This window comes from Lacerta agilis, chromosome 13, assembly GCF_009819535.1.
Source record: "Lacerta agilis isolate rLacAgi1 chromosome 13, rLacAgi1.pri, whole genome shotgun sequence".
In the NCBI taxonomy this organism is placed as follows: domain Eukaryota; kingdom Metazoa; phylum Chordata; class Lepidosauria; order Squamata; family Lacertidae; genus Lacerta; species Lacerta agilis.
The window spans coordinates 14,396,750-14,412,329 of record NC_046324.1 but is presented as its reverse complement, the minus strand read 5'-3'; the positions used below and the strand labels follow the sequence as shown (position 1 = coordinate 14,412,329).

At 46.8% G+C, this 15,580-nt stretch overlaps 1 protein-coding gene across 1 annotated transcript in view; it reads left to right on the top strand.

Annotated features, from left to right (window-relative positions):
- Positions 1-13,676: 13,676 nt before the first annotated feature.
- Positions 13,677-15,580, top strand: part of HDGFL3 (HDGF like 3) — a 41,923-nt gene continuing 40,019 nt past the window's right edge. The window contains exon 1 of the mRNA XM_033167052.1: positions 13,677-13,878. Coding sequence (XP_033022943.1) covers positions 13,795-13,878 — 84 coding nt within the window. The 5' untranslated portion in view covers positions 13,677-13,794. The remainder of the gene's footprint in view (positions 13,879-15,580) is intronic.

Sequence of the window (15,580 nt, the reverse complement as noted above, 5' to 3'; positions counted from 1 at the left end):
GGTTTTCCACACCTATCAGCTGATCACCCATTCCCACCACCCTTCTGAGTAATACCCCTCCCCACTCCCTCACTATATTTAAGGATCTGGTGACTTCTGTCTCAGTGTATCTGAAGAAGTGTGCATGCACACGAAAGCTCATACCAAGAACAAACTCAGTTGGTCTCTAAGGTGCTACTGGAAAGAATTTTCTATTCTGCCCTTTGACAGTTGGCTGTCAGAGCAGGCAGAAGCTTATCTCTGAACTTAGTTCTAAGCAGGACAACTCGGCCCTCCAGATGTTTTGGGACTGCAACTCCCATCATCCCTAGCTAACAGGACCAGTGGTCAGGGATGATGGGAGTTGTAGTCCCAAAACATCTGGAGGGCCGAGTTTGCCTGTGCCTGGTGTTGATCCTACACTGGCTGGCAGCTGCTCTCTGGGGTGTCAGAAAGAAGTGATTTCCAGCCCTGCTTCAACAAGGCACAGGTTAAACCTGGGATCTCTTGCATCTGAAGAAGGAGTTTGGAGACAAAGGCCATGGCGGAATTTCCATCTTTGCTCTCCCGCCAAACCCTCATAGGGTGGAAATTGAAACAGTGGGCTAATTGTCATTAGAATACAATGAGGATTGCCACCTTGTAAATTTAAGGAAATCTGGTTAGCAAGCAGAGCCAGAGATGGGTCAGGGGGTGGAGTCAAGGGCGAATTTTGACCAGAGGACAGAACTTGGTGGATTTTTGCAGCAACAAGGTGGAAACTGGCAGCTCAGGGTGGCGGGGTTCTCATTTTGGTGTGTCACAGTGCAGAGCTCTGTGGGTGAGGTGTGGGATTAACAGGGGATGATTATACAATAAATTGCGGGGGGGGGGGGGACGATGACAAAACAAATACATGTGCACTAGAAACTTGGGCAAGATGGGTACTCTAGATCTATATAAGCATTAGCTTCACCATTTCCCAGGCTTCCCCCCAAAGGATCTGTAAAGAGTACACATTTATTAAGTTACATGTTTTATCCCCCCCCCCCTTAAGTTAACCGTTGCCAAAAGGAACTGGAAAAATGACCACTTGGCTTCCTAATCTGCCATCTGAACAAATGTGATGTAATTGTTGGTAGACAGAGTCCTCTGCTGGAAGCACCTGAGTATAACATGGGGGGGGGTTAAATTCTGCAACCTGCTAAATAATTTAAGTGGATCTTGGGGGGGAAATCCTCTTGTGGGCTTAAGAGAAAGCTAATTGAGAAGCATGGTAGAAAGTCTTCACTTTCCCTTCTCGAACAGTCTGAAAAGGATCCTGATTTTCTTCCCAAGTTGCCATGACAGAAAACATGTGGCCGTTGTTTTTCTTTTCCCTTTTGTGGCCGAAAGCAACTCAGTAACTACAGCATCCCAAAGAGAAGAGAGAAGCTTCATGCCCAGATGTGTGGTGTGCAGAGTAAAATCAAAGGCCCCTTTTTCACAGCTTTGTTGCAAGCCTATATCCGCTACCCTTACATAAAGGTAAAGGTAAAGGGACCCCTGACCATTAGGTCCAGTCATGTCCGACTCTGGGGTTGCGGTGCTCGTCTTGCTTTACTGGCCGAGGGAGCCGGCGTACAGTTTCCGGGTCATGTGGCCAGCATGACTAAGCCGCCTCTGGCGAACCAGAGAAGCACACGGAAACGCTGTTTACTTTCCCGCCAGAGCGGTACCTATTTATCTACTTGCACTTTGACGTGCTTTTGAACTGTGAGGTTGGCAGAAGTTGGGACTGAGCAACAGGAGCTCACCCCATTGTGGGGATTTGAACCGCCAACCTTCTGATCGGCAAGCCCTAGGCTCTGTGGTTTAACCCACAGCGCCACCTGCGTCCATACATACATACATACAATTGTAGAGGTGGAAGGGACCCTGAGGATCATTTAGTCCTGTGGGATGTAACAACAATGAAGCGGTAAAATGCAACATTTCCTGTTGCCTAGAGTGGACACACAGGGGAATGTTGCTCCAGCCAAGAGGACTTCCTGTCACACCTAGTCTGGCGCATCCTCCCCCTGCGTGTGACCAGGGAGATGGGCGTGACCCTGGCAGACCCTATAAAGGGGTTAGTCACGCAGCCATATTCCCTTTCGCCCCTTTTAGCTCTATTGCCCTTTTCTCCTTTTGCTCACCTTTGTCATGGCCCATCCTTACAGAGGATGGAAGCCACATGGTAGAAAGACTTGAGGCCTAGCTCAGACTTCCTTTCTCTACATATGAAACGTTTATAGGAATTCTAAGGTCTTATATACAGTGGTACCTCTGGTTACGTACTTAATTCGTTCTGGAGGTCCGTTCTTAACCTGAAACTGAGGCACCACTTTAGCTAATGGGACCTCCCGCTGCCGCTGCGCCTCCAGAGGACGATTTCTGTTCTTATCCTGAAGCAAAGTTTTTAACCTGAAGCGTTATTTCTGGGTTAGCGGAGTATGTAACCTGAAGCGTATGTAACCCGAGGTACCTCTGTATATAAAATAAATGTTCATAAATGTACAAGGCAAACATATACATAAGTATATAAACCACGTGTCTGAAATAGTACAGGAGAACAGTCCTAAAGCCATTCTGACTCTTTCAGTGACCTCAAATACAGTGGTACCTCAACTTACGAAATTAATGTGTTCCGCAGGGGCCCTCGTAAGTCGAAATCTTCGTGAGTCGAAGCTGCCATCTCCAAACGGCAAAAAAATCCGTATGTCGGAAAAAACCGCATTCAAAACTTCGTAAGTCGAGGTATCGTGCCGCCGCTTTCCCTTCGCAAGTCGAAAAATTTGGAAGCGGCAGCCATTTTTTTGCTTCTGGAGGTCATTCAGAAGTCGACAAAAACGTAAGTCGAGTCGCTCGTAAGACGAGGTACCACTGTATTCCTCTGCAGTTTGGATGGAAATGGGAAAAGCCTCCCCATTGTCTCTGTTCTCACAAATCCTGCCTTAAGGGCACATTTGGGTATGAACAGGGTGAGCCTGTGACCTGGACTCAGGAATTAAGCATTTATCATCACAAAAGAATGGCCAGGCTGTCCAGGTAAACCCATTAACAGGTTTCCTGCCAGACAGGATTCTGCTGCAGACCGCCCCTTCTGTGATGTATGTATGGTGTATTGGGGGGGGGGGTGGTCTTGAGCTACAGGGGAGGCAATTCCAAAAGTCGGGTTAAGAACTTAATTCGTTCCGGAGGTCCGTTCTTAACCTGAAACTGTTCTTAACCTGAAGCACCACTTTAGCTAATGGGGCCTCCCGCTGCGCCGCCAGAGCACAATTTCTGTTCTTATCCTGAAGCAAAGTTCTTAACCTGAAGCATTATTTCTAGGTTAGCAGAGTTTGTAACTTGAAGCATCTGTAACCTGAGGTACCACTGTATAAGGGCTTGCACACCATTGTTGTGGGTTCCTCCTCCTGTTGGGGGGGGGGGTGAGCACCCTGTTGTTTACTAGCTGCTTTGCTTCTCAATATTCTCTGGTTGGCCCCTGTTATTTTCTCCTACCAATAGAGAACCTACATAAGGACTCTATATGGGCTCTTGGGTACCCCATAAGGGGAAAAGGAGCAGTTTTTCTTATAACAAAAGAACAACCCAGACTGGATTTCTTAGCTTAAATTATTCTAACGAATCCATCAACTTGCTTCCAGCAATGTGCAAGGGAATGTGCTCTGCCTCTAGCTCACTAGCATGAGTGAGGAGGGATAATATTTAATCAATATATCCTCTCCTGATTTCCTCAACATTCCCACAAGTCCAACACCCTGCAATGCAGGAATATACAGCTGTCCCATATGGGGATCGAACCTGCAACCTTGGCGTTATCAGCACCATGCTCTTCCTTCCCAGACGTGGCATGAATTCTGCAAGAAGCAAGAGGTCTTTGTGAAAATGCTGCAGCTCAGTGGTAGAGCATCTGCTTGGTAAGCGGGAGATTCCAGCTTCAATTCCAGGCATTTCCAGGTAGGGCTGTGAGAGACCATAGTCTGAAATCCTGGAGAACTGCTGCCAGTCAGTGTAGACAATGCTGAGCTAGCTTCCCATGTTCCCACCCAAATATTTGACTGGTTATTTCAGCTTCCTCAACTCTAGAGATGCAGGTCACTCCTTTCTGCCTTTCTCTGTCTTCAAGTGAACAAAAAATAGGAGTGCCAGAACTCTAGAGATTTCAAAATCTTACTAGGAGCCTGCTTAATTTGAAGACGAAAGAATTCAACTTTCCCTACGAGTATCTCTGCAACAATCTGTAAGGTTTATGTTGGATCCATTCGTTCTTCCAAATTCAGTATTTCAAAATGCTCTGACTGTGAAGTCCACCCCTGGACTTGTAGCAAGGGGAAGGAAGAACACCAGTGTTCATGTAGCTGTAGGCACAGAAGGGACTCTGATAAATTAAAACTTATACATCAACAAAATGCAGTCTGAATACAGATACTAATTTCTAAGAGTCCCCTGCCTCTGAATACAATGCCCTGGTGTTGGCTGGTGTCCATTGGGACTGGAGGGGTGTAAGGCTGGAGGCCAACAGCAGGTGGAGCCAGAACCAAAATCAACCAACTACTGGTAATTCTAGTTTTGTCCCCACCTTACTCCCTGGACTCAGCTACACAGCTGCAAATAAAATGTTTACTTGTGCAATATACAAATGTGACACTAGGTGGTGATGGTGAGCTTAACAAAATTCAGTGTGTTTTTCAAAACGTTTTTTAAAAAGAGCATTTTCACAGCGTTTTTTTAATATGTGTGTAGATCCCCCCCTGTTGAGTTCTACATGTGCAACACAGAGACTAAGGAAGAGGAATTAGATAGCTGGGGGGGGGCTGGACTGGTACATAAGAAGGCAGGCAGGTGGCTGAAAGTAGATTGAGGTTGGTGGGGCAGGGCACCATTGGCCACTGCAATACATTCCAACCTAGCATCAAAACCTAATACGATAGCACAGACCACCAACAACAATACTTGGCTGCACCTGCCTCCTCCCCTCAATTTATGGTTTCGTTGGTTTCTTTAACTTAGAAATAGGTGGCTGCAAGCCACCCATTATATTAATTCCCCACAAGACCTCAGAGTGATGTTATGTTGTGGCATTGTAGGAAATGTTAAGTAGTGATCAGGTTATGGCTGTTGGATCACACACACACACACACAACTCCCTCAACCATTCCTCATAAGGCTTGGCTTCCAGACCCTTTATCATCCTTTCCCCCCCAATTATTTATTTATCATTATTTATACTTATACATCATACAAACAAGCACTGAAAAAAACGAACAAATAATACAAAAATAGAAGAAAATACAAAACCAAAATTACAAGGATGTAAACATAATAACATAAACTGCAATAAAAAAATATGAAGCATTATATTCTCCAAAAAAAGGAAAAAGAACGAAAAATAATACAGAAGAAGAAGAGGAAGAAGAAGAAGAAGAAGAAAGGGGGGAATGACTTCCCTTTTTTCTTTTTCTTTTGACCCTTTATCATCTTGGTCACCCTGGGCTAGGGAGTTACTGTGTGAGAATTGGGGGGGACACTACAAGCTGCCAACTAAGAGAACTGTTTGCTTTGTGCTGGATCCAAAGCTGTGACTGATGGAGAGAAGTGAAATCCGTTGGGGTGCTAAAGCTATGAGCCCCACCATCCTATGCTCAGGTTATATGTACGTGTAAATTAAACCATATATTCTAAAGACACCACAGACTCCATTGACCTTCCTTCCAAGGAAGCTGGACTTTGCAAATATCCATTGAATCTCTTAGTGTTTGGAAATTGAGGTGCCACGTGACACTCCCCCTCACCTTGGGAGGAAGGTAATCAAGCCTATTCCCCTTCAGTCTACCAGAGAAGTTCAATGTGTGGGAAATAAATTAGCTGGCTCCTTGTTTTCGTTACCTATTTTTACCTAGAACCCAGCTGGATTTAAACATTGGGCAGGTCCGTGAATTTATCTGGCCAAGTAAACTTTTAGTATGTTGAGGAAATGGTAACATGTGACCTGGGCTCTCCTCATGTTGATATGTATCTCTATAGGCTTGATTCATGCAATTTTCCTCCCTTTGTTTCACTTTCCTTTTCATTTTTTAAAGGTGGAAATTAACTGAGCAATCAACTGCTCCATACGTACAATCCCTATTTAATGGGGACAGTCCTGATTTTTTGGCATCTCACCCCTGGTGAATCACATTCCTCTTTTGAGAAGATGCCGTGGCCTTATTTCTGCTATTCCAAAAATGAAACAAGCAGGTGCCTTCTTCCGAGAACGGAACACAGGTTTGTTGGTGGTGGCACCAGCACTGGCCAATATACCCCAAACAACTAGAGTCAGCTTTTCCTCAACAGGCTAGAAACTCATATAATTAGTTTTCATAGAGCTTGCTCCAGAACATGAAAATGAATTCATTTTCAAGTCAGCAAAGGCAATTTCAAATCACCTGCCTGTTTTGTCTGCAAATCCCCATGAGACTGCAAATTCCCATTCTGAGATAAGTTTGAGCAGAGAAGAACAAAAAATAAAAGATGCTGTTGGATTATATGTTCCATTGCCAATCCAGCTTGGATGCTGCATCTAGAATCATTTTGTTTTGTTTTCAAATTTCCAATACTAGTCAGTATATGTATATGTATATGTATACGTACAGGGTGAGTCCTTTAAAAGAGGCCCCGTGGATACAGAGTACACATGTTCTATGAGGCCTCTTTTAAAAGGCTCGCCCTGTATATACAGCTCAGCTGCACAAGATACTTTGGGTGCCACCGGTGGCGAATGGGGAAGACGAGTTATTTTTGTTGTGATAGCCCTGTAAACTGTGTTATGAAAGGTTGGCGCTATTCATTTTTGATAGGCTGGGATTTATCTGCTTAATTAAATTAGAGGCAAAGAAATAAACAAGTGAGTCACAGGTGAAGATGTGCTTTGTGAATACCAAGCAATAGTGCCCCAAATTTAAGATTAATAAATGGGGCAGACAGCCAGGTTGCACTATATAAAATGCTAAACAGATCTGGAAAAAAATTAGGTGCTTTTCACCAATTGTTTTTTCCTCCCTGTGGGTACTCAAGGATACACAGTACCAGCACCTTTCCCCACCCCCACCCCCAAAATGTTAAAAGTTTTGCACTTACTAGAACAACTTCATGTTGAGTACTGGCACTTTTATCTTAAAAAATCCAAAAAACAAAAACTGCTTCTGGGCATGATTCCTGCTGATTCATGGTGGTGGTGGTCACCGAGTTGTCAATCACCTTCTAAATCACTGTCCCTAGGTGGTTTACGCATAAGATAATTTAAAACAGTTAAAAACACAAAAGCAACAAATATATTTCAAACAATACTAAAACCCTAATAAGTTGACCCTCAAGGTAAAGATCCGTTTATCCAGCTTAAAAGGCCTGTTGGAACAAAAAAAATTCCAGTTGTTTCTGGAAAGTGCGAATAGTGAATGCTTGTTGTATCTCAACAGAAGGGGATGTGGGTGGCACTGTGGTCTAAACCACTGAGCCTCATGGTTTTGCCCAAGGTTAGCCGTTCAAATCCCCACTCCGTTGCTCTATCCCAGCTCCTGTCAACCTGGCAGTTTGAAAGCACACCAGTGCAAGTAGATAAATAGGTACCACCGTGGTGGGAAGGTAAATGGCATTTCCGTGCGCTCTGGCTTCCGTCACGGTGTTCTGTTGTACCAGAAGCGGTTTAGTCATGCTGGCCACATGACCCGGAAAGCTGTCTGTGGAGAAATGCTGGCTCCCTTGGCATGAAAGCAAGATGAGCACCGCAACCCCATAGTCGCCTTTGACTGGACTCAACCGTCCAGGGCTCTTTTACTTTTAACTTCACCTTTATCTCAACAGAAACACTATTCCACAGAACAGGGGCAACAACACTAAAAGTCCTGTTCCGAGTTACTGAAGAGTGGACTTCTGAAAGCATGATTGCATATGGCTTTTCCAATCGTACTGTGAGGACAAAACACAGGAACAATTATGTTCCCCCCCCACAAGCTCAGCCACCTCTTTTCATGCAAAGAAGGTCATAGATCTGTCTTCCAAAGCCCCAAATATTGTTCAGATATTCATCAACTGGGTTGCAACATTCAGGTGATAAATTGGTTAACTGGCTAGAAACCAGTTACAGGTGGGTAGCCGTGTTGGTCTGCCATAGTCGAAACAAAATAGGAAATTCTTTCCAGTAGCACCTTAGAGACCAACTGAGTTTGTTCTTGGTATGAGCTTTCGTGTGCATGCACACTTCTTCAGATACCAAAGAAGAAGAAGTGTGCATGCACACGAAAGCTCATACCAAGAACAAACTCAGTTGGTCTCTAAGGTGCTACTGGAAAGAATTTCCTATTTTGTTTTGGCTAGAAACCTTTTGTGTGGCTTACAAGTTGCCCCTAATCAATGGCCCAACTGATTTACAATATGCATGTTCCAACAATTCATGCTTTGCTCCTCAAACCTGGACAGTCAATGTCATCACCATTACAACCTGAACGTTCTGCACGGAGACCCCTTTCAGAAGATTTCCCCTTCAGCCCCCCGTGCCAGGATGGCAGCGTGAGTGGGAGCTAATATCATCTACTATCTCCATCTCTGCACAGAAAACCAGCATCTCTGGACGCGTTGTTTGTTTATTTACTTGTTTTATTTCTTTAACTCGTCCGCTGCTTTGTATGTCCACAGAACTCTCTTAAAGCAGTTTGCACACCTAAGCAAAAAGTCGATACAAATAATACAAGGCGATAATACCACAATCGCTATGACTGCTAAGAATGGGTAACAGACAATCCCCACATTTTAAAGTAGCATAATTAAGCAACAATAAATCTCATTTCGACATATTTCAAATCTATGCTTATGGCTTTCCTCCCATGGCGAAATATTCATAACATGTCACACCAGAAGTCACAGAGAAATGCCGGGAGAGCCGACAGGAAGGAACGGAAAAATCTGAGCTAGATTGATGACTTCTTCCCTGCCATGATTTTCTTTCATAAATACTAGATTTCTGTCATATGACTAGTGATTAATCCATCAAATTGCCTTTTGAAATAGCATTTAATAAGGTCCAGCACGAAAGAGGACAAAATAAGAAACCTGATAGCTTCTTCCTTATCCAGGTTATAGGGTGCCTCTTATGGGGCACCCCAGCTGGCTTCAGTGGACAGTTGTGCCTTTTATTAGCATGGGCTGATGTGACAGCGATGACTATTCCCAGACAGGGATTATTTAGCCACACCGAAAAGCATCCTGTGCCACATCTGCACTATACACTTAAAGCAGTATCATACCACTTTAAGCAGTCCTGGGTGATCCCTCCCCCCCAAAAGAATTCTGGGTACTGTAGTTTGTTAAGGGTGCTGAGAGTTGTTAGGAGACCCTTATTCCCATCACAAAGCTCCATTTCCTAGAATTCACTCGGAAGAGAGAGTGGTTGTTCAGCCACCAAGATGTTGAAAAGGAGTATGTTGCCTTAGTCCAGTGTTTTTCAACCACTGTTCCGTGGCACACTAGTGTGCCGCGAGATGTTGCCTGGTGTGCCGTGGAAAAATTACTTTATATATAGTCAATATAGGCACAGAGTTAAATTTTTTAACATTTTCTAATGGTGGTGTGCCTCATGATTTTTTTCATGAAACAAGTGTGCCTTTGCCGAAAAAAGGTTGAAAAACACTGCCTTAAGCTGGCATCTGAGCATTCAGCTACATTAGTAAAGAAAAAGCGTTTTAAATGCGTTATAAGACTGTGACACCAGATGGCACTGTCGAGTTCCATCTTTTGTCAACATGGTTTCCCATAATGAAGTTTACAGCACGTTTTCCTGAAACATTTTTTTTTACGTGTCTAGATCCAACCCTAGTTTCTCCATTATTGCCAAGTCCCAAAATTTGTTGTGCCAGTTCTGAATTATGTCTGTGTACACCTGTTTAGTTTTAAGTGCCATTTTTGTTCTCATATGCGACTAGAACGAGATGCAAAAGTAAACCATTAAAGACGGCCTGTGCTCCAGACAAGGAGTAGTAACTTTTGCAGGCAAGATCTGAGTGGCATTCAGCTCAGTTTTACTCAGAGCAGATCCATTGGCGTTAATGAGCACAACCAAGTTAGGTCCATTAATTTCAAGGGGTCCACATGAAGTAAATATCACTCTTAGATTAATTACAGAGAGGCAGTGTTGTGAAGTGGTTAGAGCAGTGATGGCCAAACTTGGCTCTCTGGTTGTTTTGGGACTACAATTCCCATCATCCCTGAACACTGGTACTGTTAGGAATGATGGGAGTTGTAGTCCAAAAACAGCTGGAGGGCCAAGTTTGCCCATCACTGGGTTAGAGTATCAGACTGAGGCATCAGGGTTCAAATCCCCACTTGACCACTGAGTGACCTTCGACGAATCACTGCCTCTCAGCCTAACCTACCTCACAGGGTTGTTGTGGGGATTAATTGAGGGAGAGGACCACATGCACCACCTTGGATAAAAAGACTATAAATGTAATAAATAAGTAAAGAATAGTAAAGAATCAGGGGTGCATAGCTGACATCTACAATCTGAGATCTAGAGGATGCCCTGTTCTGTATCACAAGTCCATTTTTGGAGGTTGGGATTTGCATATCCTTAATTTTATTTTATTTGTCCTTAAAGTATCCTGAAGCCCCAAGCTGTTGAGGGCCTTGCAAATTAGTACTAGGGAAAGAAATTGCATTTGTCTGGATTTCCTTGCCTTCCTCGCTTCCTCTGCTGCTCTCAAGTCTGCTCTGCCTTGAGAGCCTTGAAGGGAACGAGGGATAGAAATGTAATTAATTAATTGATTAATTAGTCTTGAAATCCTTCATATTTTGCATATGCTTTTAAGAAATGACTGATTGTCTGATAAAATGTTTTAATGGGGAAAACGGCCAGGACTGCAAGTCTGAGAGCATGAAGGTGAATCACAAGGCCACTTCATGCCAAAGGGTTGAAAGAAGAGAGGCATGCTTAGAAAAACACCTCTGAGCCCTCATTGGCTACATGCAGGGACGTCTTAGCCATTGAGGCTACTGGCTCAAGGCAGCACAGCGCCACAGCCTGAGGAGGGCACCTGCGCCCTCCAGCCCCGCTCTCCCGTTGGTGCTGCAGCCAGGGCTCCCTAGACGGCAGCACTGTGCCGCCGCTTCGGCCAAGCAAGCGGAGCACAGCTGGCAGCGTCCCCACCTGCCCCGTCACGCCCTCTGGCTGCCCGCTGTGCCTGGCCCTGCCCGGCGGAGCGCAAGGGGCGCTGGAGGGATCTTCACGCCAGAGCGCCGAATTCACTTAAGACGGCCCTTGCTACATGTTTATCCTTGCACATAGCATTTTAACAGTCATGGCTTTCCCCCAGAGAATTATGAGAACAGTAGTTTGTTAAGGGTACGGAGAGTGGTCAGGAGAACTTTTTTTCCATCCAAGAGCTACAGTTATCAGAGTTCCCTGTAAAGAGGGATTGTTACCCCCCCCCCTTTTACGGGAACTATAGCTCTGGGAGAGGATTAGGGATCTCCTGACAACTTTCAGCGCCCTTAACAAACTACATTTCCCAGGATTATTTTTTAGAAGCCATGACTCTTAAAGTGGTATGATACTGCTTTAAAACATATAGTGCAGATGGAGTCTTAAAGCACATGACTTTTGTATTATTATTATTATTAGTGCTATTTTTCTAGAAAAAGAGGTGCCGGAACTCACCATGAACACCTCCTTTGTTCTCTTAGAATGGCACTGGAGAACCCACCTGAGAGGTGCCAGAACTGAAAAAAGTCATTATTATTATTATTATTATTATTATTACCCTGCCCATCTGACTAGGTTGCCCCAGCCACTCTGGGAAGTTTCAAACGTATCGGTATATAAAAGCATAATAAAACATCAAACATTTCCTGCTTGGCAGGGGGTTGGACTGGATGGCCCTTGTGGTCTCTTCCAACTCTGTGATTCTGTGATTAAAAACTTCCCTATACAGGGCTGCCTTCAGGTGTCTTCTAAAAGTTGTGTAGTTCTTTATCTCCTTGACATCTGATGGGACTGTAATTTCACTTCTCGCAGCGAGGGAACCGTCAGAAGGCCCTCAGAGCTGGACCTCGGTGTCCGGACTGAATGATAGGGACAACACTTTGAATTGTACTTGGAAATGTACTGGGAGCCAGTGTAGATCCTTTAGGACAGGTGTTCTATGGTCCCAGCGGCTGCTTCCAGAATCCTGGGAACAGTAATTAACCTCTTGTGGGCCTACAATTCCCAGCACCCAGCACTACAGTTCCCAGGATTTTTCAGGGGAAGCCATGACTGTTAAAGTGAAGGAGTGGAAAACATGCTTTCAATGTATGAGGAGAGTGTGTTGTCAGTCACCAACGTCTGTTTGCTGGTAGGGTGTTTGTGTGACTTTTTACCAACTTTCTCCATCTAGGAGAACTCAGCCCAAGACTTTCTCTTTTTCCTTTTCTGCATCCCTCTTGTTCAGCAGCCAAGCAGGAGGGGCAAAACTCTGCCCAGGCCTAAAAACACAACACAATAAAAACAAAACCCTGTCTGGTGTGTTTGTGTGTTTCCCTGGATTCTTCTCCTGCATCCTCAGTTCCAGAAGCAGCAATATTTTTATGGTTGTAGGAAATAATCACTAATTCCGTGCGCAGCCTGCCAGTGATCAGGCGTGCACCCTCTCCCATTTTGGAAGGAGACAATGATCAATTCCGTGCCAATATTCAGGCAGGCTTCAGTCTGTTTGTTCTGCGCCTCCAGAGCAGTGGTTTGTTTCTTTGTGTACCTAGGCATGAAACTGAGACACCGGTGTGCAAACAACAGCAAGCAAGCAAGAATTCTTCCTATAAAACAGAAGGATCCGACCAGGTCAAAGCCTTCAGATCCCGTTTATTCATCTCTTTCTGCAACGTCCAAAGAAATAAAAGGCTCTCCCGCCCATTTCTCTCTCTATGTGTGTGTGTGTTTCTCTCTGTGTGAGAGCTACAAACCTCCTCCTTCCGTGCGCCGTTTCTTGTTTTCATAGAAAACGATCCGTGTACCTAGAAAATAACAGGAAGGGAGAGAAGGCGGCGAGCGGGCGAGCGAGCCATTAAAGAAAGAAAGGAGGGGAGAAAATCGTGTTTTCGGTCGCTGCCCAAGGAATAATTTTGCAGAAGGGTCCATACTGTATTTTCTCTCTCTCCTGCTGCTGCTGCACCGGCGAGTGTTCGGGATGGGAAGCGCAATGTAGGCAGCTCGGCGGCGGCTACATTTCGCCCTTCCTTTCTGGCCACATTGTTCCCAAGCCAGGGCTTGGGGGAGGGGATCTCCGCCTCCCCCCCTGTGGCGCCCCCCCCCACACTCCTGCCCAGCCCCCACACCAGCCTTTCCTAGCGGAGGAGCCCCGCAAGGCTGCCGGATCCCTCGATTCTTGGGGGCTGGGGGTGCCGAGTCCAGGGCCTCCCCTCCCCCCTTTTGCACACACACACACACACACACGCACACACCCCAGCCCCCCTCTCCTCCTTCTCCTGCTCCTCCACCTCCTCCTCCAGCCGCCGCTTCTCTGCTGTGCCCGGGGCCGATCCTTCCCTCTCTCCGGAAGCCTCCTTCGCAGCAGCCGTCGTGCCACCAACACCACAATCGTTATTATTATTATCATCGATAATATTGTTGTTGCCGTCGTCGGGAAGGGGGAGCCGAGCGCCTCTTTCCCACCCACCCCCCATCTCGCCTCTCCCCGAGTTTGTGGAAGGTCAGGGGGGGCCGCGCAGCGTCGGGAAGGCCTGGGAGCGGTGCTGGGGGTTGCTTCGGAGTTGGCGACGGGCAGGAGGGCAGGGCAGGACCCGATGGCTCGTCCGAGGCCCCGCGAATACAAAGCTGGAGATCTGGTTTTCGCCAAAATGAAAGGCTACCCGCACTGGCCGGCCAGGGTGAGTACGCAGGGATGGCGGGCGTGGGGGGGGGGAGAGGGGGCGTTTAACCGAGGGGTGTGTGCGGGGGAGGGAGAGGTGGCCGAGGACCCTAATCTTAGCCCCCCACGCACTCACCCCCAGGGACGCACGCATCCCTTCTTTTCTCTCCCCCACCCCGGTGCCGCAAAGGTTGGCCGCCGCCGCCGCCGCCGCTGCTTCTCCTTTCTCTTCCCTCTCCAGGGGCGTGATGGAGCCATTGCATTTGCGGAGAGGGAGGGGGGAGAAACACACACACACACACACACAGCCCCACCTCCCCCAGAACCTCCATCCTTCCATGCTCCACAATGGGATAATCGGGTGGGAGGATGCGGTGGGGGGAGGAGGAGGGAGGACGACAACCACAAGATTTCTCCATCTCCGGATCTCGCCCCCCTTTCATTATTCTCCGAGCTTCATTTTGATCAAACAACAAAACCCTGCCCACCCCCTTTGGCAGCAGAAACGGAATCGGGGGGGGGGCGGGGGGAGTTGGACGAGCGGGCGGCCGTACCTGAAGTATTGTTATGGAGGGGAGGGGAGGGGAGGGGAGGGGGGCAAGGCAGCCTGTGCATGACAATGATGCTGGTTTATTCTACTGCCGCTCGGTGTCCCTTCTTCCCGCCACCCCAAACTCACTACTCAAAGCAGCCACCATCACCCCGCCCCCTTGCTCCTTTGCAGGCGGCAGAAAGGGGGTGGGGTGGGGGCAGCGAAAGAGAAAGGTGGTTTTCCTTTCCCCTTTAGACGTGCTGTGGTTAAATCATATTGTTGGTAAAGAGGTGGAAAGGGGGCCTGGGGAGACATCACGAGTCTCAGAACCTTGAGGATCAAAGTGGTGCAAATTGCCCAGGAAATGAGTGCTTGCCACTGGGGCCTAAAGCTTTGAAATGTACCTGCTAGACCCAGGTACAGAGCAATGGATCAGGTGTGCAGGCAGAGGGCAGGATCCTGGCAGTGCTTGAACTACAAGGGGATGCAGAGCAGGCCTGGCTGCCCTCTTTGCCTTTTGTAACGCCTCCCTGTTTAGAAGGCTGCAAGGAGAGAGGGGCATGGTTTGATTTTTTTTTGGGGGGGGGGGAACCAGGGAGTGGGTCTTTGTGCCAGTTCATTCAGCCTCCTCCTTCCCTACCCATCATAATTTAGGCGCTAGGCCCTGGACCTGCAGTCATTTTCTTCTTGCAAGTTGGGTTTTTTCATTAGGCATTTCATGTTTGCTTCTCTCATGAGGGTGGGCAAAGGGGGGGGGGTTGCCAACTTTTCCACCGGCCCCTGCAGCTGTGCCATTTGCAGCCGCTCAACCTCCAGCCACCCATGCTTCGTGGCTGGTGGTGCTGAGGTTACAAGGGCAAGAGCAGGCCAAGCTTGTGTGTTGTTTGTTTCCCGGTCAGTTGGCAACCATAGCAGAGACAGCTGAAAGATATACCTCTTTGGTCCCTATTTGTGAGAGAATACAATCGATGGCTGCCTATTCAGAATACAGAGTTCACCTTCATGGGGTCATGGTGCTATCCATGAAGACAAGCTTGTATTCTACCAGCACACAAAAACCTGCAACCACAGGGAGCCCATATATTTGGGATACTTTTCTAATTCCCCTATGCCTTCCCTTCTCCCAAAGTTCCTTGGGCAAAAGCACAACATATCAGCTCTCAGTGTCTGGGAACCTAGGGGGCAGTTT